Below are 24,518 nucleotides of genomic sequence, written 5' to 3' on the forward strand. Positions count from 1 at the left end.
TGGCGGACAAGGCGCAAGTGCAATTTTTGAAAGAATTGAGATATTAATGATTTTAAGTATAACTAGAGTCAATGCATACTCAGTGAAAAATTCGTTCCCAAATTCTAATGTTCAAGCATCAAAAAGTTAGTTTGAACTTTCTTTCCGTCATAAGGATCCATGTAATTTCGAAGCTTTGAACACGTATTTCTTGAAATAGCAAAATTGCACCTTACAACAAACACCATTGAGGAATGTCCCGGATAATTTAAAAAAAAACAAAAACAAACAAACACCATTGCGCCGCTTTTATAAATTAAAGGTTTTCGATTGGCATTTCCAAACAATTGAGTCAATAATACAAAAAGTATTGAGCAGATCTAATGTCTCGCTGAACGCTAATGCTCACAATACTACATATCGACGGTGTAAGTCGGAAATCACATAACACGATTTTTTAGTTAGCTGCAGAAATGAAGTGTAGTAGATGTCCTTTACCTGCTGTCAAAACATTTCAGTCGAAAAAAATCTGGAAGTCACCTAAAAACGTAGAACTCAAAACACATATCTCGGCTCTTGCTGTCTCTAAGAATTATTTCTCCTCTACCTTCAAAGATGAGGAATGTAGAGAGTTTTTTCCCTCTCCTGAAAAATCACGTTTTCCGAGTTACGTGATTGCCGACTTACACCGTCGATATATTGCAATAAGTTTCAGTAAATGGGGCCCCTTCAAATAGGAGCTAGGCAACATACTCAGTTGAACTCAGTTGAATAGTAATATTTACATCATATACTTACTACGTATTGCAATCTGTGCTACTTGGGGCCCCTTTGACGGTCACATCTTCATAGCTGAACTCGAAAAATGAGTTTTCCAGTTTGCGACGAAAAGTGAAAAATGCGTTTTTCAGTTTGCGACGAAAAGTCTCCGATCATGTTTTATTTTTTGAGTGAATATCATCCAACATACTTATAATCATGTATTCTAAGTAAATCATAGAAAACTTCAAGGAACAATTTTGGTTTGTAATCCTTGCAGAGAATAAAACATATAATCGGAGGTTTTTAAAACGCTTAAATTGAGATACATCTTTTTCGCATTTAGCCATCGATACATGATTAGCCATCGATACATGACGAGCAGAAATTCAAAACCTGGCGAGCGTCATCAGGTTATTGCTAAAATATGCATGTCGCTCCTCAGCGTAAAAGATCCTAAATGCCCCGTCTTCATGAGGAAATTTTCTCTAAATTTGGTCTATTAGAAACTTAGAACATTAGGTATAGCAACACCTGATAACACTTACAAGATTTTGAATTTCTGCTCTGAATATAAAAAAAAAAAATTCACACTTCTGCAGCTTCGTGTTGCTCTCACCTGAAAATTTCAGTTTCGCACGGTTCAATAAAAAGATTCTCAGGTTTTGACGTTACTTATTTATGTTTTTCATGTGTACAGCTAGAAACTAGAAAGCACAACTCGGAAAGGAATGGGGAAACAACTTTTGAAAAGCTCATTTCCACACCACCTTAGGAGAGTCCGATCAGGAAAATGATACGGTACTGCTCCTGGAGGTAGAGCTTGCGGCGCGCTTTTTTTAACGTGGTGTCGCCATGAGCCCTAATCCACGGGGGAGGGGGAGGGGGGGACAAAATAGCACACTTACCAACGCTGACGCAGCTCCAGCTTCCTCTGCTCCATGCCGTTTTTGATTCTGCTAAAAAGCAGCTCTGCTCGTGAGACGGAAGTAGTGCCCATTAAAACTAATTAACGATTATAATCCTTATCTAGCAATGAGGCGAAATAAAACGGTATCTTACCTTCGGTTGCGGGAACAGCAGCAGCAGCACCTGAAAAAGAGAGAAAAAAAAAAAAAAAATCCGACGATCCCGGTACGACGATCCCGGTACGACGATCCCGGTACGACGATCCCGGTACGACGATCCTGGTACGACGATCCTGGTACGACGATCCTGGTACGACGATCCTGGTACGACGATCCCGTTACGATGACGGCCTCCCCCAACCCCGGCTTCAGGCCCCTCCGGCCCCCAGGTTCCTTTCCCACCTCCTCCCTTTTTTTTTTTTTTTTTTTTTCCACTCGTGGCTTGCTGAGATCCTCCGGGGCGTAACGCCCCGGAGCCGCCGTCGCCGGCAGGGGCGCCCGCCGGGACCCCATAAGGGTCCGCTGGGCGCCCCCACCCCCAACCCCCCGCGAGGGGGGAAAAAGCCCCCCCTTACGGGGGGGCAAAGACCCCCCTCGCGGGGGGTCGGGGGCAGGGACGCCCAACGGACCCACGGGGTCCCGGCGGGCGCCCCTGCCGGCGACGGCAGACCCCGGGACGTAACGCCCCGGAGGATCTCAGCAAGCCAGTCGCAGAAAAAAAAAAAAAAAAAAAAATCCTACGCCTCCCCCCGTGATTCTACACCGCGGCCCCTCCCCCCTGGGAAACCCTACTCCGCGATCCTACTTTAACCCTACGAACATCCCCCCCCTCTCCCCGGGAGCCCCCCTAGGAAACCCTAGCCCGCGATGCCGCACCAACCCCACGCACCCCCCTTTCCCCGGGACTCTCCCCCCTGGGAATCCTCAATCCGCGATACTTCCCAACCCTACGAACCCCCCTTCCCTGGGAACCTCCCCCCCTCAGCGATTCCTCCCCCCAAGCCCGTTTTTTCAGCCGCATCTGAAACAAACAAGGCAAATCAAGAATTATTAGCATGATTACCAACAGGTGACAAAACTGGCTTCTACGTTTCTATTTGGACCGCGTTAAACAGAAAGGAACCAAGCCACATCGGCCATTGCCAAATTTAATCGAGCAATTTAATTTTTTACATGAAAACGGATGTACGGATTTTCGTGCAAATTTCAGTGGATTTTCTCTACAGTACAAAGCAAATTCCTTAAAATTTTCAAAGGAATCCCCACAAACATTCTCTCGTAAAAAATTAAATTGCCCAATTAAATTTGGCAATAGCTGATGTGGCTTGGTTCCTTTCTGTTAAACGCGGTCCATTTAATCCCTCATCCACGTTGTTAAAAGTTCTGTTCTATGATCATCAGTGGCTTGGCGTGCTTTGCGATATATTGATTGTTATGCCACTTAAACCTATGGAAAAGGATCGATAAACAGGGTGTTCGTAGCGAACACCTTCATAATCGATTCTTTACCATAGGTTTGAATGACATATCAATCGATATGTCGCAATTCATGCCACGCCACTGATTATTAAGCTGGACTTATGAATGCTAAAGAGAACTATTTGTATGCAACATACTTCCTTTTAACGTGCATAGGTCCGATATCCATTTGTCCATTTATCTCTTGTCAAAATTCTAGTCAAGGCACCATGCCAAAATGTATCAAATTTTAGGTACTTTTTCAAATTAAAATTGCTGTTCCGTGTTGCTTTTTGACTATACCATGCAGCGTCAATTGGAGAAAAGTGGTAAAATAGTGCTGCATCCACACTATTTTGCGGGAGAAACGAGGCCAAAGAGAACTTTTTGATTTATTTTTTTTCCGAACTTTTTGGCCTTGTTTTCCCAGTAAAATTGTGTGGACGCAGCACTATTGTATCATTTGGCCTATTTTACTATTAATTACTATTGTACCACCTTCTTACATACTGTCGCCCTTTTGACTTAAAGGCATATCTCAATTTCCACGTGAGCTCTATTTCGCATATAAAACCATGCTTTTTGAGGCTCATGCGGAAATCGAGATACGCCCTTACGCCAGAGGAGCGACAATGCGTCCGGGCTACGTTTCTTTGCGGTTTTATTTTTCTCGATAATTTCAAGTTTGCATTCATCTGTAGAGTAACTGAACTGCATCACGCGAAAAGAAACTAATTTTTCTGGCTCACTTAGAAAAATGTATGGCATTTATGTCTTTGCTACAATAAACCGAAAAAGCTAACTCCTTTCTACATGATTCAGTCTAATTACTTTCAGTTGAATGCAGTATTGTTCGATAGTATCACAAGAGAGCCATGCAGAACTGAAACGAATTGCAAATACTTTTCATCTCTTTCAACAACTGAGGGCATTCATGTTACGGATACGATAGAACAAATAGGTGCACATTTTGGAGGGCACTACTTCCGTCTTCAATGGCTCATCATGCGGAGCATTTTCTTCGTTTTTTGCAGGCCTGAAACAAACTAAGAATAAAAAAAAAGAATGATTAGTTGGAGCTTAACCTAACTTGAAAATAAAAAAGTTATTAGAGAATTAGATTTGTTCATGTAAAATCAGCTAGTGTTTTTTGACTTGTGCCACAGCTCCAATAATGGGGTTCTCATGTACGTAAATATAATAAATAAATAAATAAAATTAATTTGATAAAGCTGATACCCATCTCTTATTCTAATGCAAAATTAATAATTTATTTGGAATGTAATGAAGCTCATTTTTACTTTTGTCTTTTCTTTCGTTATTTGATAATTCGTCACTTGGCTTACAGAAGGGCGTAACTACACATTGAGATGAGCCCGGAAAAGCATTGAATTGTGTCAGGGTTCACTGCAGGGTGTAAATGTCGCCCTTATGTCAGGTAGGCGATGATTTGAGCGACTAGTAAAAGTCATTTTACAGCGATTATAAATGATAAAAAAGTGATAAGTGATTAAAAATGTCTTAGTATTTCCTGCTAAATTATGCTAAAATCTATGTTAAGGTACGATGGACGCCATATTTTGTGTCAGAACGGCATGAAATATATCGCATCAATTGGTTCCATTTTTTCAGCTACTCGTCATTTTTCTCCAATTTTGAGATCGCAATTTTGTTGTCAGGAGACTAAAGCACTCACTTACCAAGTTTAACAAAGAAATTCAACGTAATAAAGGCGTGTTTTTTTCAAAGAGAAAACATCGCATTCGATACTGATATCGAAACTGCACTCGAATGCGATATTTTCTTTCTAAAAAAATCACGCCTTTATTACGTTGAATTTCTTTGTTAAAATTGGTAAGTGAGTGCTTCAGTCTCCTGACAACAGAATTGCGATCTCAAAATTGGAGAAAAATCACGAGTAGCTGAAAAAATGGAACCAATTGATGCGATATATCGCATGCCGTTCTGACACGAAATATGGCGTCCATCGAATCACCTTAATATTTGCAATACTAAAAATAATGAATGTGAAATTCAATGATCAAAATGCGTGTAAAATTCCTTTCACTGTGAGCGTGCTAAATTATGCGAAAATCTATGTTTCTATTTGCAACACTAAAAATAATTAATGTGAAATTCAATAATCAAAATGCGAGTAAAACAGCTTTCACTGCGAGCGCTTCGTTTCTTGCCGATCTGAAAAAAAAAGATAAACAAAAGAAAATTAGGCAGTTTGAGGTTTACGGAATATAAAACGGAAAATGAAACTAAGCTGAACAGTTTGAAAAACTGTTTTTCCTATCAGTCTGAAGCTATAGAAAAAGAGGAAAAGTAGTTTAAAGTATACAAGAAAAAACACTTAATAAAACAAGGTCTTTTTACTGTGTTTGTTTCATACTAATCTGATAAAAAATAAATGAAAGTAAAACACAGAGACTAGAGTTAATACTTCGTAGTTCTCTATATTTTGAATAAAGGGAAAAAAAAAAACACACACACACACACCCTGAGTAAAACTAGTTTGTCATTCGAGACATCAATAATTTGGAGCTATAAACTCTGAAAAAACACATGCGTGCATAGGGAAACTAATGGCACATACGTTGTTGTTAAACCGGGCCAGAAATTAACCCTCTACTGCATGGAATTTTTTTGCGACGCCGATTTTGATGAAAAAAATATATGTTATAGTAAAATGTGATTAAAAAGACACGTCTTTGAGCTTTTTTTGAAATTTCAATTTTTTCTTTAACTTTTAAAGCTTAAAAAAGCTCGTTGCCATACGGCAACAACATGTGGTAATTTCTTGCCAGAGTATCCACTTGTTTCCATATGGCAACAACATACAGTGCAGGAGTGGAATAGTGATGCCAGGGCATAACTCTTGTGCGGGACTTTTGAAAAAAAAGCTAAGAAAAAAAGTTTTTTTGATTCTTCTAACATTACCAAATTCAAAAAGCGTCTAATGATGAATTTTAAGCTCCATTTTTGGACAGCATGACACATGATTGCGTCGGGGCCAGTATGTTGTTGCCATATGGCAACAGGAAATATGATGGGCTAGAAGTTTGCCGGTATGTTGTTGCCATATGGCATCTTGCCGTTTTTGAGTCAAAAATAATATTTCAATCATTTTGTTTCTCATAAGTCCATAAAATTTTCAATCTAGATAGTTTAGGCAATGACTGTGATTTTTTTCCCGTCTCTGAAGGCAAGCTAAGTCATTCAAAACGTTCTTCAAAGTTGAGCTACTCGCGGCTACTCCTTGAAAATGGCCCCTTTAGAAAAACGGGATTATATAGTTGATTTGGCAGCTCCAGTTCCCCCCACCACTATTTTTTTTAGGTTGGTAATGTTGTTAAGTTCCCTAGAATCCACACGGGGTACCAATATGAGCATTCCTGAATTTACTATGAATTAAATAATTGCTGTTGCCATATGGCAACGCGATGCAGTAAAGGGTTAAAGTTGCAAATTACAAAATGCAGTCCAATTTTCCTTGTGATTAAAATGCTGAAAATCATCTAACCGCATCTCTCGTAAATTCTGAAAAGATTCACACAAATGAGAAAGAAAAGTAACTGTGAAGCTTTTGAAAATAGGGGGAATTTACGGCTTAAGGTGATTCGATGGACGCCATATTTTGTGTCAGAACGGCATGCGATAGATCGCATCAATTGGTTCCATTTTTTCAACTACTAGCTCGTCCTTTTTCTCCAATATTGAGATCATATTTCTTAATACTTTTGTAGTAGGCGAAACCTTGAATAAAACTTGAAAAAATTGAGATCGCAATTCTGTTGTCAGGAGACTGAAGCACTCACTTACCAATTTTAACAAAGAAATTCAACGTAATAAAGGCGTGGTTTTTTTAGAGGGAAAAATTCGCATTCGAGTGCAGTTTCGATATCAGTATCGAATGCGATGTTTTCTCTCTGAAAAAACCACGCCTTTCATACGTTGAATTTCTTTGTCAAAATTGGTTAGTGAGTGCTTTATTAGTCTCCTGACAACAGAATTGCGATCTCAAATTTGGAGAAAAATGACGAGAAGTTGAAAAAAATAGAACCAATTGATGCGATATATCGCATGCCGTTCTGACACGAAATATGGCGTCCATCGAATGACCTTAAGAAGAGTTTAACAGTTAACAGTCATTACAGTTTAAAAACCTAATTTTCGATTTTTAAAATTTTTTTTTTTTTAATTTCAAAAATTTTATCTTTTAAATTTTAGAAATAAAATGTTTACCTTTTAAATTTTAAAATTTTAATTTTTCAATTTGATTTTTATGTTAATTTTTTACATCATTTCTAACAATTTTTTCAGACTCAATAGATCAATAGTGTATATATACTATAAACATAGTAGTAGTGAGTATATAGTGAGTAGTATAGTAAGTAAATCAGTATAGTAAGTATAGTAAGTATAGTAAGTATAGTAAGTGCAGTAAGTAAATAAGTATAGTATGAGTAGTAAGTAAGTATATAGGTGTGGTAGTATGTGCACTATTGACCTATTGAGTATGAATAGATTGGAAAAATGATGTGAAACATTAAAATAAAAATCAAATTGAAAAGTTAAAATCTTAAAATTTATATAATAAAAATTTAAATCTAAAATTTGAAAGATAAAAATTTTGAAATGAAAAAAAATTAAAAAATAAGTTTTTCAATTGTAGAGGATATAAATTTTAAACATTAAATGATGTGACAGTAGAAGTTACGAATAAGATATCATACGGTGTACTCACGGATTAGAACGTGCAGTATAAGTGTTGCAATTCCAGTATGGGACTGCACTTACTACACCACTACAACACAACACAACATCACTGACCCACTGGCCTGCTCACCTATTGAACTACTTCACTTACTGAACCCAAACTGACTGAAATTAGGGGTTGGGGTTTCCCTTTTATAAGCTCGTATCCTGTTTGTCTGTATCCACTACAAACGATCCCATCCCCCCTCCCTTGCTGACCCCTCTCGCAATTAGGGTGTGTTCCAGAAACTTTTTCCTGTTTTCCAGTGGCGGGAAACCCGAACTTTACGGATTTTAGGAAGGGGTGCAGCATCCCATCGTAAACATCATTAGTCAGGTGGTGCGTAGGGAGGGGTCCTTTGTTCCACTGCGAGGTGGATGATGGACCTCACGTGCGTCATTGTAATCAGGACATGGAAATCCTCTGTTTTGTTTCTTTGGCGGTCCGGTCAGGGAACCTCCGGGCTGCGAAACAATGAAAGAGGGTTAACTTTTGTAAACGGGAAAAAGAACACGGAAATAAATTATTTCGGAGACGTCCGTTATAGTGAAACAGTAAAAAATACTGAACTACAAAAAAGAGGGGGGGGGGGGCAAAGAACAGAAAAAGTCTCTAAGTGAACTGCGTAGTGCGTAGTTCCACAAACAAAAACGGCGCGTATCACGATAATATTAATATTATTTTCTGGTAAGGTATGGTATGAATATTTGTCCTTGAAATATTTAGATAGTTTTGATGAAATCGCGATTAAAATTCATAGGCAAATGGAGAATTCGCAGGTGTCTGATAGTTTATGAATTTCGTATTTAAGTGGAAACTACTGAGTGAACTGAACACGAGGATGCCTTTGGTTCATAAATTGAACAAATATTGGTAAAGATATGACAAAATAACCCAATCTGCTAAAATACATGTGTTTAAATGGGAAATGCCGCCAGATGACGTCACTAGGTGGTGCATTTTCTCACTTTTAAATTTATTTTTATACTATTTCCCATCGCAGAAAATGTTTGTATGAAATACTGCAAAATCAGCTCTTTAGGCACTTTCAGATGAAGCAATAAAAAACTTGCGTGCAAATTCTCCATTAGGGGGAAAAATCACAAATTTCCCATGAAAGTTCCGTTTTATCACACGAATTTTGGCAACGTCCGAGGGCTCAGAAGACGTTCTCTCGCAAGACAGAGTTCGGTCTGACGGGATTTGAGTATCGACCTCAAACATTTTTTCTGCCGATTAATTTTTCCGGTTATCGATGGGAGATATTCTCCAACTGAACCCGCTCTCCCTAGATCAGGGTGTCTATAGGTCCGGAAAACCCGGAGATTACTGCTTTTTTTAGAGTGGCTCGGAAGCACTCATAATGCGTGGTTTTTAAAGACAGCCTGGAAAGTATGCAATCTCTTGCGCATCAATTCTTAGTCCACCTGAGAGTTCGCCTTCAATTTTCCTCATAAGAATGGAAACCTACCGGGAAGCTCGAATAGTTGTCTATTCTAAGACAGCAAATTTAACTCACATAATAAGCTTCAATAGAGAATATGCAGGTGTCTTAAATTTTGTGATTTTCATCTTGAAAATTGAGTTTGAGAATATCTTTGGTTTCTAAATCGAACAATTATTAGAGAACATTTCGACGGTGTAAGTCGGAAATCACATAACTCGATTTTTGAGTCCAATTAAATTGGTTCCGATTCGCTACCAATTAAAGTTTGTTAAAAGGAACTTTAGGTTACTTTTATAGTGAGAGGAGTCTTATTTGGTCTTTATTCAGTAAACATCGGCACAGAATAGGTTTGAATCAGTAATTTGCCAACCGCGTATCTCGGAATTCAGTGTTGGACCTTAGTTCCACAAACATATAACTCGGTTTTTCGGTCATTTCTCCTGACAGACGCGAATATTATTCAAAATGATGATAGAGTCTTATGAAGCATCTTATCCTTGCTGTCTCTAAAAATTATTTCTCCTCTACCTTCAAAGATATGGAATGTAGAGAGTTTTTTCCCTCTCCTGAAAAATCGCGTTTTCCGAGTCATGTGATTGCCGACTTACACCGTCGATATATATTTAGTACGCATTTGAATGGAAGTTTGTTTTTCACAGAGGGTCCTACCTAGAGATGAAACTTCAAAATAATTTCCCTCCATCCTAAGTCCAAGTTTTTTGGTGCCCTAAGTTTAATAATACTCGTATGTAGTTCTTACCAAACACAGCTTAACAGATCGGAGATTTCTTCACTTGGCTGACAAACTGTCGCCCCTCTGACAAAAGGACGCATGTCCATTTCCACGTGATCCTTGTTTTACACATAAATATAAGCTTTCTGGGGCTCATGTAAACATTGAGTTACGCCCTTATGCTAGAAGATTGATGAAAAGTGCTTAATCGCACTTGGACTTATTTCTGCTGAACGGAACCAGAGACAGGCAGGAAAGGAGTGTGCTCGTTAATTGAGGGGCAAAAGAAATATTTGGAATTATATATCGCCAGTGACGTCAGCGGCGACGACGAGAAGGTCGGTGTTGGGGCATTTTAACTCATGAACCCTGTCTACAACGCTCTTGTCACACACTCACGGCTCACGAGTGACACATACAGTTAGCGCTTGGTTCCGTTTGGAAGAATGTGAAATCCCGCTTTTCCATTTCCCCAAAGGCAATCACCTCCACTTTTACATTGCTTATTATGCAACTATGTAGAACACACCCTGTATTTTCTACTCGTCTGTAGTTCCATTTAGCAGAATGGAGATGTTGCATGTGTGAGGAATTTGCGATTTGACTGTTGATTCTTGTGTAAAAGTTCGCAAGAAACACGATGGTGCCACTGGTTTTCTCTGAAATCAACTCCCAAGCTAAAAAAAAGCTCTCAAGTTGAGGCCAAAATGGAGGGGAAATCTCACGCTATCCTGAGAGTCCACATCTACATCAAGACAAACTCTCCATGCAAAGATAGGGAGCAAATAAATTAGCAGTGATGCCGTGTTTTCAGTTTTGGAGTCCCAAATAAAGTGGCAGCCCTGTCGATGTATTTGCTCCCTATCTTTGCATGGAGAGTTTGTCTTGATGTAGAGGTGGACTCCCAGGATAGCGTGGGATATCTTCTCCATTTTGGCCTCAACTTGAGTGCTTTTTTTGAGCTTGGGAGTTAATTTCAGAGAAAACCAGTGGCATCATCGTGTTTCTCGCAACTTTTACAAAGAAATTAGTAGTCGAATCGCAAATTCCTCACACACGCAACATCTCCATTGAGTCCACTTGAAGATGAGCCCGGCAAAGGATTGAGTTACGAGGGTCGTCCAGAAAGTAAGTTTACTTATTCAATAGCTCCTAAACTAAGAACGATAGACACAATCTGTACCATTTTTAAAAAAGACACTACTCTGAGCTTTTTAATGCGCCGCAGATTTTTAAATTCGATCTCATAGAAATCCAAAAAAGTGGGGTTGTTTTTGACCCGCGCGGAGAGGAAGTGGGTTCAGGGACTTTCCTTTTTTCTGGATTTCTACGTCACCAAATTTAAAAATCTGTAGCGCTTTAAAAAACTGAGAATAGTGACTTCGTAGAACTTTTTACCGCACTAGAAAAAAAAAAAACACATTGGATGTAGAGTCCAGACTCTTGAAAACATTGACAAGAAAAAATACGCTTGATTCAATCAGATTTAAGCTTAAATCAAAAGGAAATCCGCTCAAATTAAGAGGCTTGGTTCTTGATTTAAGCAAAAATCCGATTGAATCAAGAGTATTTTTTCTTTTCGATGTTTTTAAGAGTCTCGACTCTAGATCCAATGTGTTTTTTCCCAGTGCGATTTTGTCTACCTATATCAGTCTAGGAGATATTGAATAGATAAACTTACTTCCTGGACGACCCCCGTACCCCTGAGGGCTCATGGCGAAGTATCGTTTCCGTATATCAGGATATTTTCCGCGTGATTAGCCGCTGAATCTACCGGTAAAAACTTCCGCCGGTCAGAAGTTAGGAAGTTCCGCGATGCGAATCTGTGAGAGCGTGAGAGGTGCGGGAATGCGATAAGCGGATGCGGCTGGCAAAATCTGTCTCTGCTGCATCCTGCATCGTATCGCATCGGGCTCGGTCGAGGGAAGTTGGCCGCAGCTTCTTATGAAGACTGATGATGATAAAGTGAAGAGCTCCAGACACGCTCCCTTGCAGCAACCCTTGTCTCCTCACGTGCTCCCTTGAGTCATCATCCCCTCTCACCCGCGTTGCCGGTTCTCTTGTGAAATTCATCATTTTCAAACATGCACTGAAAAAAATTCTCGGCGTTTTTACCAAGGTCCGTTGGTACCTTTACCATCTCACTTTTTTTACCAATCATTGGTAATTTCACCAAGACAGACTGGTAAGCTTACCTGAAAACCGGTATTTTTACTGTTTTTTTCAGGTAAGAATACCACTTTTATTGGTAATCAATTCCCGGTAACTTTGACGTTTTATCTCGGTAATTCTACCACTGTCGATAAAAAATATTGGCGTTTTTACCAAGGTCCAGTAAAATTACCGAAAAAGTTTAATAATTTTACCGAGATTTCTCGGTAAAATTACCAATTCCATAGATGGTAATTTTACCAAGAAAAAACTGGGATCAAACAGAACCCTGAATTCTTGGTAATTTTACCCTTTTCTTAGTAAATACACCGAGATTTTTTTTTCAGTGTTCGTCATTTTCAAACATACTGTCCAGACCGGAAAGGGGCAGTTCAAGTACTACGTAACGCGTTTTAAGGGGTGGGGGGAGGGGCTTGATCCAGCGCACAGCGGATCGAGTCAATCAGAGAGCTCGGGCATTAAATTGTTGACTAAAAATGAGAATTTTTATGTTTAATTCGACACATTTTTAAATTTAAGGGGTGCTTTGAGAAGAAAATTTCACGAGGCAGCCAGTAGAACCACCTTTAAAATCTCAAAGTTTTGATTTGACGGAGTTATGAGCTTTTAAAGTTTTCAAAATTTGTCCGACCTCTCCTATTGACTCGATCCACTGTGCAGCGTCACGTTGAGTTAGAAGGGGAAGGGGGTTCAAAGATTCTACAGACACCATGTTTTCAAAACTGTAAATGGGCCAGTTGTGCTGGTAACAGAATCGTGTTTTAAGGCCTGATTCTTCTTGATTATTTAGCTGAAAATAAGGAGATCCGTCCAAACAGAAACCTTCTACATTGAATACTAACCGTGATATCTTCCTTTGAAAAGTAGGGTTTTTGACGTCATCCACCGCGGTTGTGCGTAACATGGTATGTGCTACCGCGGTGGATGACGTCATAAATCGAGTTTATTTAAGGCGCGATATCTCGGTCAATATTCAACGTAGAAAGTTGCTATTTGGACAGATCTTATTATTTTTAGTTGATCTGCAAAAATAAAGCATCATCACACGATGTTTGTGACCAGCGCAGCTGACATATTCCGTGGGCGTAGCTTTTAAAGGGGTGAAGAAGGCCTTGGCTTCCATTAAAATTTGAAAGAGTATAATTTAACTTCCCGTATGGCCCCTTCGTACTGAGATTCAAGACACAGGGGATCCATTTTCGATCGGTTTCCATGTTTTTGGCCTCCACGGTGTCCGAAACGGTAAAGAGGATTATAGATTTCCAACGATTGCAAAGATTATAAACTAGAATGGACCGGAGAACGATGGGTATACCAGAAAACAAACTGAATGAGAAAGGGAATGGAGGAAAGGAATTGGGGAATGCATTGATCAAAGACCAGGAAGAGCGTTTATCAGTGTAATATTTGTTACCGTTTATGACGTCCATAAGCAGAACAGTCTTAATTATCCCTAAATTGGACGTATTCATGCTAAAAGGAACTATGTACATAGGGTTTGCGTTGGACATAGTTCCTTTTAGCATGTCCAATTGAGACTCTAACTTCCCGTAGAAAATCTGCACGACAGGAAACAAGCTAGAATGTAAAAACTGGTATTCGTTCCTTTTATCATTGTATAGTTCCACGTAAAAAATTAAAACGATTCAGATTTTTTTCAGTGATCATTTATAAAGTACACTTTGAGCTTGCATACGGCCTATTAAATTTTCCGTGGAGATACCCTTAAAATGTGTTCAATAGAGATCAACATTCCACAATTTTCCAAAAGTTCTCAAACTCATTTTGCAATTGCACTGAAAAACCCAGACCCCCGTCGGAAAAGTGTGGGCTTAGCACTGCTAGAAAATTTCTCTAGCTGTATATGCCTATGACAGATTCTCTCTATGGATATGTTTCAGATGCTTAGAATCAATTTCAGAGTGGTTTCTCTGTGTTTTGCTGTTTCATAATAATTCAGGGTAGCGACTGAAATCAAAAATCAAAATTCCTTTTCATTTTTGTTCCATCCATTACAGCTCACCTATCTGCATCGCGAAAATACTGGCTTTTATTTTGTTTCTAAAACCAGCCAAAAATAGCGGTGCTTATAGTCGCAAATTGCAAGTCAATTATGTGTCATCGGTGATTATAACTGTCTATATCGCCTCTATCTTATACTCAAGATTATTTTTTTCCTTTATGAATTCTAACACTATTTAATGTTTTGATTACAGTTCCCATGGTCCGAGTGGAAGGAATTGTGGATCGAAAAGCGGGCCTGCCATGTGACATTTCTGCAACAAGCGCTGAGGATTCTCCTCATATGGTGTTGTGGTTTCGCGAGAGTGACGGAATCCCTATATACAGGTGAGCTGACCATTTTAAAAATGGATGACAGGAATCACGTTTGTCAATCGAGGAATTTCCCCGTAGAAGGGCGTCTTTAAAAAATATTAATTCGAGAAAAACTCATATGAAGCTTTGAGAAAGTTTCTTTGCTCATTTTATAATGAAATTCCGCATATTGCCCCTCTAAGGTCTAAGTGTCACAAGCGCCATACGACATTCAAAAATTTTCGCCGCCATTTTGTTTTGTTAAAGAGAAATTGTTGGTTGAACCTATTTCACTAAATTTTCTTTGCGCTGCCGATAACATTCAGTGAAATTTTCGAACAGATTCAACCAACAATTTCTCTGTCAAAAATAAAATGGCGGTGAACATTTTGAAACGTCGCATGGTGCTTGTGATATTTTTGCCGGAACTGGCGGGTGATGATATGAGCTCCGGATCAACATAAAAACATGGCGGTGTGTTTTTAAGGATTTTTGTATGCTAAATATAATTGATTTTCAAAACACAGACCTACTTTACAATACTCTCTTCTAAGGGCAAATTCTTTGAGTTCAATACATCAAAACTCGCTCTTTTGTTTAGTTTTTTTTAAAGATCAGCAACCCTTCCGTACTTGAAGTTTCCTGCAATTAACTCCTGAGAGCTGGTAGGAAGACTCCAACCATCGGAAACACGGTATAGATTCTGCGCTGGTCAAATGCTTTACAATAACTTTGCACCTCACAAAGCCAAGGAAATAGTCAGGCACAGTGCCTCAAAGATTGGACAGTGCCTATTTTTTACTCCGTTTTTTTCCTGAGATAATGTTTGTCTTGCCTGCCCCTAATAAAACTTCACCGCAATATGCAATAAAAATGAAATTACTCCGACAAATTACACGGAAAAAAGCACTCCGGAAAATGTCATTAACCACGCCGGCAACACTTATCTCGACCAGTATTCCAACTGGAAGTTTATTTTATGGTGGTGTAACCTTTCTTTGCACGTCAGTAAATTTTTACCTTTTGAAAAGTACGGTCTAACTCAGAAACACATTGATGGTGGCCTATGCTTCGAGATGAAAGGGTTCAGGTTATACATATATATTTTTCACGAAAATAATAAAAAATGTCATATTCCGCCGAAGTGACTTTACATATTCTGGTGGGTTTGGGAAAAAAATAATTAATTTTACAGTTGCTTGATTTCCCATCATATTTATTTTGTTTTACATAAGGAGACAGCAAGATAATGCTTTGAAACTTTCCAAGAATTTCATCAAGACTTCAACTTTTTCAAAGGTTTTCAAGTTTTCAAGAATGCTTTACACTGGAAAAAAAAACACATTGGATCTAGAGTCCAGACTCTTAAAAACATCGACAAGAAAAAATACTCTTGATTCAATCAGATTTAAGCTTAAATCAAGAACCAAGCCTCTAAATTTGAGCGGATTTCTCATTAATTTAAGCTTAAATCTGATTGAATCAAGAGCCCTTTTTCTTGTCAATGTTTTCAAGAGTCTGGACTCTAGATCCAATGTGTTTTTTTTTCCAGTGTAACGAAATTTCAAAGCAGTGAGTTAGTTGATTTTCATGTTAATAAATAAAATATAAGGGAGAGTCAGCCAATTCAGTTGGTAACGTCTGATTGTGCTTCATGAAGTTAGGAGCTACTCTTTCCTGCTCATCTATAAAAATACCTATCTGCAGAGAGAAACTTAGAGCACTTACAGTGTCTCTATAATGAGCGAGAAGTAGTGGCTCCTCATCGTAAAATTGATTACAAATGACTCTTTTCTCTTTCACTCAGGGTAACAGAGCATACACATTATGCCACCGTCAGGATAGAGCAAAGTCTCAAGTAGATAACTATTTTAACTTGGTGGGAGTGTTTTTGCCTACACGGCTAAGTGAAGGCGATATAAACTTTTCTTTTTATTCCATTCTAACAGTAAGCCTCTAGTAATGAACGAACGTTAATTCTTGAGCATTCCCCGAGACCCTCATCCCTTTCATTTTGAAACTTTTCATCCCTACCCTTTCCCTCGCGGGTGTCAAAGAATCACCGTGAAAATGCACCTTTGATCCAGTCGCTGCTCCTGCTGTTAATCATACTCTTTCTCACGTCGCTCGCATCAATGACCATATCATGCTACTTACTTTGAGCACCCTTTGCAGATAAAAGTATTTTTTTACCCTGCCAACGGAAGGATCACGTCTAAACCTCTTATTTATAGGTCATGTCGTGTCGTCAAAAGTCAAAGGTCCTTGATTTCGTATGAGACTCTTTGATTTTTGACCAATCGAAATTCGGAATCTTGTCACATGACTTCAGAATTTGAAATAATCTAGTGGTTTGGCCAATCAGACGGCAGAACTTTGTCACTTAACTCCTTTGGAGATGTTTCCAATCAAGAATGTAGCATTATAAAAACTAGGGACTCCTTCCTCTTCATCCTCTCTCCTCCTCGTCTCATTTTCTTTTTCCCTTTCTATTCTTCCTCGTCTTTTTCTTTTTCTTTTAATTTCCACTCTTATTTTTACCTTCCCTTCTTCTTTTCTCTTTTGATTTTATAACGTTCTCATCTGATATACGTTAGGAGTCATCCAATCTTCGGTCAACAGTCATCCGCAGTCTGTTCCTTTGGTCAATCAGACGGCAGGCAGAGTTTTGTCACTTAACTCCATCAGGGATATTCCCAGTCAAGAACGTAGCATCATCATGAAAACTAGAGACTTCCTCTCCTTTATTCTTCCCTTCTCTGTCTCTTTTTCTTCTTCTCTTTCTTTTCCTCATTGTCCTTTGCTGTATCCTCTTATTTTCCCCCTTTCTTCTTCTTCTCTCTCTTCCGATTCCTGAAATGTTTTCATCTGACGTACGTCAGGAGTGCTCCAATCTTAGGGTCAACAGTCATCCGCAGTTACATTTCTCACACCGGTGCATTCTGACATCCCGGAGTGCAATCGTCATCCCATAATTCCAGGTTGCGGACCGAGCTCAAGCGCGAATAAAAAGGACACCGCGTCCGGCCCGTCGCACATTGGAACGAGCTTTCGAGAGCAATCGGACACGACATTTTTGACCGAAGATTCTGATATTTATTTCATCTTACTAAAACTTTCAAGGGGTGTTTCTGAAAAATAATTTTGCGAATCAACCCTTAAAACCCCCTTTAAACTTCGAAGTTTCGTATCGAGTAAGATTTAAAGCTTTGAAAGTTTCCACCGAGTGTCCGACTTCTCCGATTGCTTCGCTCCATTGTGCGTCGCGCTACGTCGGACTGAAAGCGGAGGGGCATGACGTTTCATTACGATCGGGGTGCAAGTCGGCGTGAAAACGGTACCGAGGTCTGTCTCAGATGTCAGTGCATAATACACGGGCCGGGGGAGAGGGGGGACCCCGGTCGTCTCCGCTATGTAAATTGAATTAAAAAGGAACAGTTTAGCACTTTAACGTTCGGATAAATAGAGATTAATGGGAGAATCCATTACGAAAAAAGCAGGGTCGGGCCCGCGGGGAGGGCGCGGGGGAGTAAAGTCGTTGACTAATGGGTTTTGTCAGTCGGAGTCCTAGTCGTGTTGGACTTGCAAGATAAAAGGTGCGGCTCCCCCCGCCGCCCCCTGCCGGCCAGCCTTTCAGCCCTCTCCTTGCAGCCCCTCTTGTCACATGTCGGAGTGATGTTTTAAGACTTGTCGCATTGTTTCGGTTTAATTTTAGTTTCCTCTGCTCTCTTCGTTGTGTTTTTCGCGTTTCAGCGGGGGAAGAGTCGTTTCAACGGCTCGCCTGTGGCCGACGATCCCTGGGGGCAGTTCAAGTATTACCTAAGCGACTTGAAAAGAAGGGATTCTAAGATGAACTTATGGGGTCTTACGAGAAGAAGGTTTGGTTCAGACTTGAGTAAGTCTCTCATTTTTTTTAAAAAAAAAATTAAAGAAATAATTCTCAAATTAAAATAATTTTTCAGAAATTTTTCTGACTCTGTTTTTTTTTTAGAAAAACTTCAGGGGGGGGGGGGGGTCAAGCCCAGCTTACGTAATTCAAAAAGAAGACGAGGGCCAAAACGGCTGAAGTATCATTTAAACGGCCCCTTTGAGAGATCATGGTACATACGTTGATTCTAAAATGATTCGAAAATAGCTTTTCTGTACTGCAAAATGTAGAATTTTTGGAGGAAAATTGGGGAAGGGGGAAAGTTACGCTCAGATTATACGTTATTCAAAGAGAGGACAAGAGCCAAAACGACTGAAGTGATACTTGAACGGTAGCTTAGAGAAATCATGACATATATGTTGATTCTAAAATGAACCGAAAATAATAGTTCTTTATTGCAAAATGTAGTTAATTTCGCATGTGAAACAAACCCTAAGCGAGAGGTCTCCTCGACATCCGCCCTGCTCGATCTGGCGGGGGCGATGGAGGTGTAAAGGGGAGGGAAGTAGACGAGGAGGGGGAAGGATGCTATAAAGCTCTGAATAACCAATTAGCAGGGGCTCTATCAACAGAACTCGACTCTTGCAATATTTAATGCGACTTCAAAATGAAATTATGCAGATGAGAACTTAACAAACATACCACTATCTGCAACTCTTAGAACCTTTATTTCTGCGACCAAGCGCCAAGTATTTATCCCTCCGTTTCGTATTCATGACGGAAAAAAATCCGCACTCCGTCGGCAAATGAATTTCAGAGCGGTTTTCGCTTTCGTCTCTGCGCATTAATTTTTCCGAACGTAAATCCCTGCTTTTTCTCCACCTCCTTCAGACTTGTTCGCGGGGAACCACGCTGCCGTGCTGAGGAAAAACACCGTAAGAGCCTTCAGACGTTGCCATGTTTCCTTCAACAAAAAACAAATTAACTACGAAAAATTGTCATAAGTTTTTTCTTTTAAATTTTCAGACAATGTTGTTCTCAATTTAATTTAAAATATCTGAACATTTCGAGGAAAAAGAAGAATAACTTTCCTCAAAATACATGTTTTATCCGGAGACATTTGGCAACTTTCGAATGTTCATACGTTGCTTCTCCTTAGCACAGCAGTATGTAACACCTGACTCCAGCAGCCTGAAGAGGGCTCCTTTAGAAATAAGTTTAAGGTACCTAATCTTACTTTATCAGGAAAAAGTATAGTGGAATTAAGTAAGTAGAATAAATGGACGTATTTCCATCAAACGGAACTATTTGCATCATAACGTGAGTCCTGTTATGCTTGTGATAGAAGATATTAATGTTTTTGGTTTACACATTCACGGGAATTTTGAATTCTCCGCTCGCATTACATGAAAAAAAATACTCTACTTGAATCAAATGGGCCACACTTTGCAATAAGGAACTAGAATTTCTGGCTCATACTTAAAAACACCTATCTGCATAGGAAGACTAATGGCACATACGTTGTTTTAAAATGAGCCGAAAATTTTAATTCCTAATTTTTGCAAAATGTGGTCCAAATCGTGCACTAATGGTCCTGGCAGGCATCTTAATCTTTTATTTAAAAAAATTACACTTATTCTGGTTAAGAGTTACGCAATGTAATTTAGGTTGTTTGGTTCGTGTTCTACGTGGAATTTCGATGAGAATACGTAAAACAGCTTTATTTTGATACAGCTTTCATCATAAATTACTTTCTTGTACTCCATTCAATTTTAAAACTGAAAATTGTGTCAAGACAATTGTAAACCGAAGATTCGCCTTCAATTAGCCGGTTATGCAAAATGACTGTCGTGGCGCACGAATAGTGGTATCAAAATTTTGTATGGAGCTTACGTAGCGAGTTGAAGGCGCTCCCCTTTACCTTCCTAATCGAGCAGTGTTACTTCCCCATCGTTTACTTAAACGTGCTTTAAGACCAAACATTTCAATTTGGTTGATTGTTAGTTTTAAAAATAAAATTATACATATCAACGCTCTTCAGTCGATTTATTTTTATGCAACCGAAGAAAGAAAAACTATCATTGTATGTTTAAAATCTGTACTGTGTATTGAACGTCCATTCAATATCTTGATGCCATGAAGTTAAGGCAATTTTTTCTTCGTCCGGAGCTCTTACCTTTCCTATTCCAACGCTAGAGTGCGCAGTGTGCATGGCACTTTTCGTGGTTTGTATCGCAGAGTCTTCACGCTCCCTCCTTAAGACTAGCCAAAGGCATGCTTCGTTTCTTCTTTTTATTACATACTTCGTACGTGCTCAGGTACACAATTTTATCAGTTCGTTACACCGAAGTATTAATGTCCCTCCCACCTTTTTCCCGATGACCCCCGGCAGTATTATTATTTTTTTCTTCTTTTTTTCCATCTGCGATCCCTCAGCCCAATATCGTTATGAGTTCGATTGAGACGGGTTTTACTGAGCTCGCAGTCAAGTGTAGAGGAAGTTTTCCCAGCGGAATAATAATTTCAACAGGCGTTCAATCGAGCCCTCAGCAAGGTTTAATTGCATTCTTTGCGGCCGTTCATAAAATACGTAACGTTCGAGAGGGTATGGGAATCTGAGTCTCCGTTACGGGTGCGTTACAAATAGGACATGCAGGAATACGGTAAATAAAGCCAGAATGAGCGCCGACTTTTTGAAAATTTAAGGTAAAAATTACTGGAATGTGGCGATTTTTACACCCGAAAAAAATTCACCCGAAACAGTAATTTGAGTAAAAGGTCAAATTAAGGGGCACGTAATTTATTTTACGGGGTAAATCTAAGTTAATTAAATAATTCAATGATTAAATACCTGATTTAAAATGAATTGAAGCACGAGTAAAAATTAGGGAACGTCTCATGTGGACGTATTTCTATCAAACAGAACTATGTGCAGGTGAGAAATATGGGGTGTGCTCTAGAAATCTGCATAAGAAGCAATGAAAAAGTGGGCGTGATTCCTTTTGAAGAATTGAAAAAGCGGGATATTACATTCTATCAAACAGACCTATGTGCCAACTGAATGCGGTATTCATGAGCCGCGAGCATGGCAAGAGAGCATTGTGAACAGGCAGAGTTAAAGAGTCCTGCGCGAGAACTCCCGCATCGCCACGTTCGTTGCCGCTGACGTCACTGGCGCTTTATTATGCTCATTCACTCTTACGGCCAGAGAACTAACGAGCACACCCCATATTTCTCACCTCTACATAGGTCTTTTTGGTAGAAATACGTCCATGTAGTTAGGCCGATTTCGGTTGGAGCTTCCAATTAAAATTGCAAATGGTAGGTTCTCGTCCACCAGGTACAGAGACGTGTTTCCATATCTTCTATATTTATGAAGGACTTAGTTGTGTCGGAAAGCTTCTCAGGGCTGTGAAAAACTGCTACCATTTGCAACCAAAAGAATCACTCCATTTTTCTCATATCTTTTTTGTCTATTGTGTCGTCTATCGATATAAATAATCAGCCTGCAGTTGATTATCAACGTCTCATTCGATACACACAGCTCTTATACGGCAAACATCGATTGCTGTTTTATCAGTTAAATTGTAAAAAAAATATATCCGACTTGTTTCAAATGTACATTTTACCATTGTGGAATGCTAATTGGACGTATTTCTGTCAAACGGAACTATTTTTATTAAGACATGAGCTCTAATAGCCATAAGAATACATGCACAACAGGGCTCACGTCATAATGCACATAGTTCTGTTAGGCATAAATACGTCCAATTTAACCACAGGGGTGGTCAAATTCGACGTATTTCTGCTACAAGGAACTATGTTGCACGCAAGCTATATCGACGGTGTAAGTCAGCAATCTCATAACTCGGTTTGCGACGTCGCAGACTTCCTGTCATACTTTATTTTTTAAACGGAAAACTACTCAACGGCAATTCTTTAAAACTGCCGTTATTTTTTTTCTCTGTGCGAAGAAAATTCTGTGTAAACTTCAAGGAATGATTTCAATTTGTTCTCCTTTAAAAAAATAACATAGAGGCGGAGATAGACACCGCAAACGGGATATGTGGACGTAATGTGTACATGAGACTCACTGGCGCCTACAAACCTAAATGGATACTTCACGCATTGCGCAATGCTTGAAGTATCCATTTAGGTTTGTAGGCGCTGGTGCGCGTTCCGCGCTGGCCGGCCGCCCGCAGCGCCCTAGCGTACCGCTAGTAACTATTTCACAACAGCGGTGTTGCATAGTATCATACAAAATTGAAGGAGCTCCAACATGTTAAGAATGACAGGCTTCCTTTAAGAGTACGTAGCTCTCTTCGCAAAATAAATCGAGATACTACGGCACAAAAAGAGAGCGGTAGTCCAAAAACTCAGTAAGTCCTTATTATTATTATTATTATTATTATTATTATTACTCTATATAAAGCTGCTGTTCCCACTCACTCTGCCCCCCCTAGATAAAAATTGGCCGAAGCGATTTCCTTTAAAATTGGTACACGCTCAGCTATTGTAACGAGGAGTTGATTAAAATTATTCCCGTTCAAATCCGCTGCTTAGGACGCCCGCAAGAGCGAAAAGTTGTTTCTCCATATAGCATTACATTGGAGATACGCGGTTGTTTACGCGCATCGCGCCGAACAGGTTCAATCCTGTTGCGTGACGTCACTGCCTTATAGACGAAATATAAGGTTTTAGGCGGTATTTTTCAACGGATTTTTGTGGAAATTGGTTAGCGGAGGTATTTTTCAACGGGGATCTCGAATTTTTGGTCGGATTTTCAAAATCTCAAAATCCAAGATGGCGGCCGTGGCCTAAAATGCTAAGTCGGCTCCTGTTTGATCGATTTTCGTGAAACTCGGTATCCACAGGTATTTTTCGACGAGAAACTCGAATTTTTGGTCGGATTTTCAAAATTTCCAAATCCAAGATGGCGGCCGTGGCCTAAAATGCTAAGTCGGCTCCTGTTATATCGATTTTCGTGAAACTCGGTATCCAGGGGTATTTTTCGACGAGAAACTCGGATTTTTGGTCAGATTTTTCAAAAATCTTTCCAAATCCAATTGGAAAATTTCCAAATCCAAGATGGCGGCAGTGGCCTAAAATGCTAAGTCGGCTCCTGATATATCGATTTTCGTGAAACTCGGTATCTACAGGTATTTTTCGACGAGAAACTCGAATTTTTGGTTAGATTTTCAAAATTTCCAAATCCAAGATGGCGGCCGTGGCTTAAAATGCTAAGTCGGCTCCTGTTCGATCGATTTTCGTGAAACTCGGTATCCGGGGGTATATTTCGACGGGATACTAGAATGTTTGGTCAGATTTTCAAAATTCAAAAATTCAAGATGGCGGCCGTGGTCTAAAATGCTACATCGCTTCCTGATATCGATCGATTTTTGTGAAACTCGGTATTGGGAGGTGTATTTCGACGGGAAATTAGAATTTTAGGTCCGATTTTCAAAATTCAAAAATCAAAAATGGCGATCGTGGTCTAAGTTGTTATCTTGGCTTCCGATCCATCGATTTTTGTGAAACTCGGTATTAGGAGGTGTATTTCGACGGGAAATTAGAATTTTAGGTCCGATTTTCAAAATTCAAAAATCAAAAATGGCGATCGTGGTCTAAGTTGTTATCTTGGCTTCCGATCCATCGATTTTTGTGAAATTCGGCATTAGGAGGTGTATTTTGACGGAAAACTCGCATTTTTGGTCAGATTTTCAACATTTCCAAATCCAAGATGGCGGCCCCGCACGAAAACGCGGTCCGGACTCCTAGAACATCAATTTCTGTAAAACTTGGTGAAAAAGAAGATTAAGACATAGATGTTGTCTCCTCATCAATGTTAAAAACTGTGCGGGGCGGTGGCGGCTCGCGGAGCGAGTCGCAAGTTCGTCGCGAAGCGTAGAACTGGGGTCCAGGGGCACTCCCCGGCTAGACGTGTCAGCTCGCAAAGCGAGCTAATCACGACTAGTTACTCTATATAAAGCTGCTGTTCCCACTCACTCTGCCCCCCCTAGATAAAAATTGGCCGAAGCGATTTCCTTTAAAATTGGCACACGCTTAGCTATTGTAATGAGGAGTTGATTAAAATTATTCCCACTCAAATCCGC

General features: G+C 39.6%; 1 protein-coding gene across 1 annotated transcript in view; it reads left to right on the forward strand.

Annotated features, from left to right (window-relative positions):
* The window catches only part of LOC109034765 (protein turtle homolog A), a 539,517-nt gene that overhangs the window by 353,234 nt on the left and 161,765 nt on the right, over positions 1 to 24,518 (forward strand). The window contains exon 3 of the mRNA XM_072301836.1: positions 14,438 to 14,570. Within this exon, the coding sequence (XP_072157937.1) occupies positions 14,438 to 14,570 (133 nt within the window). The remainder of the gene's footprint in view (positions 1 to 14,437; positions 14,571 to 24,518) is intronic.

This window comes from Bemisia tabaci, chromosome 6, assembly GCF_918797505.1.
Source record: "Bemisia tabaci chromosome 6, PGI_BMITA_v3".
Taxonomy (NCBI): Eukaryota; Metazoa; Arthropoda; class Insecta; order Hemiptera; family Aleyrodidae; genus Bemisia; species Bemisia tabaci.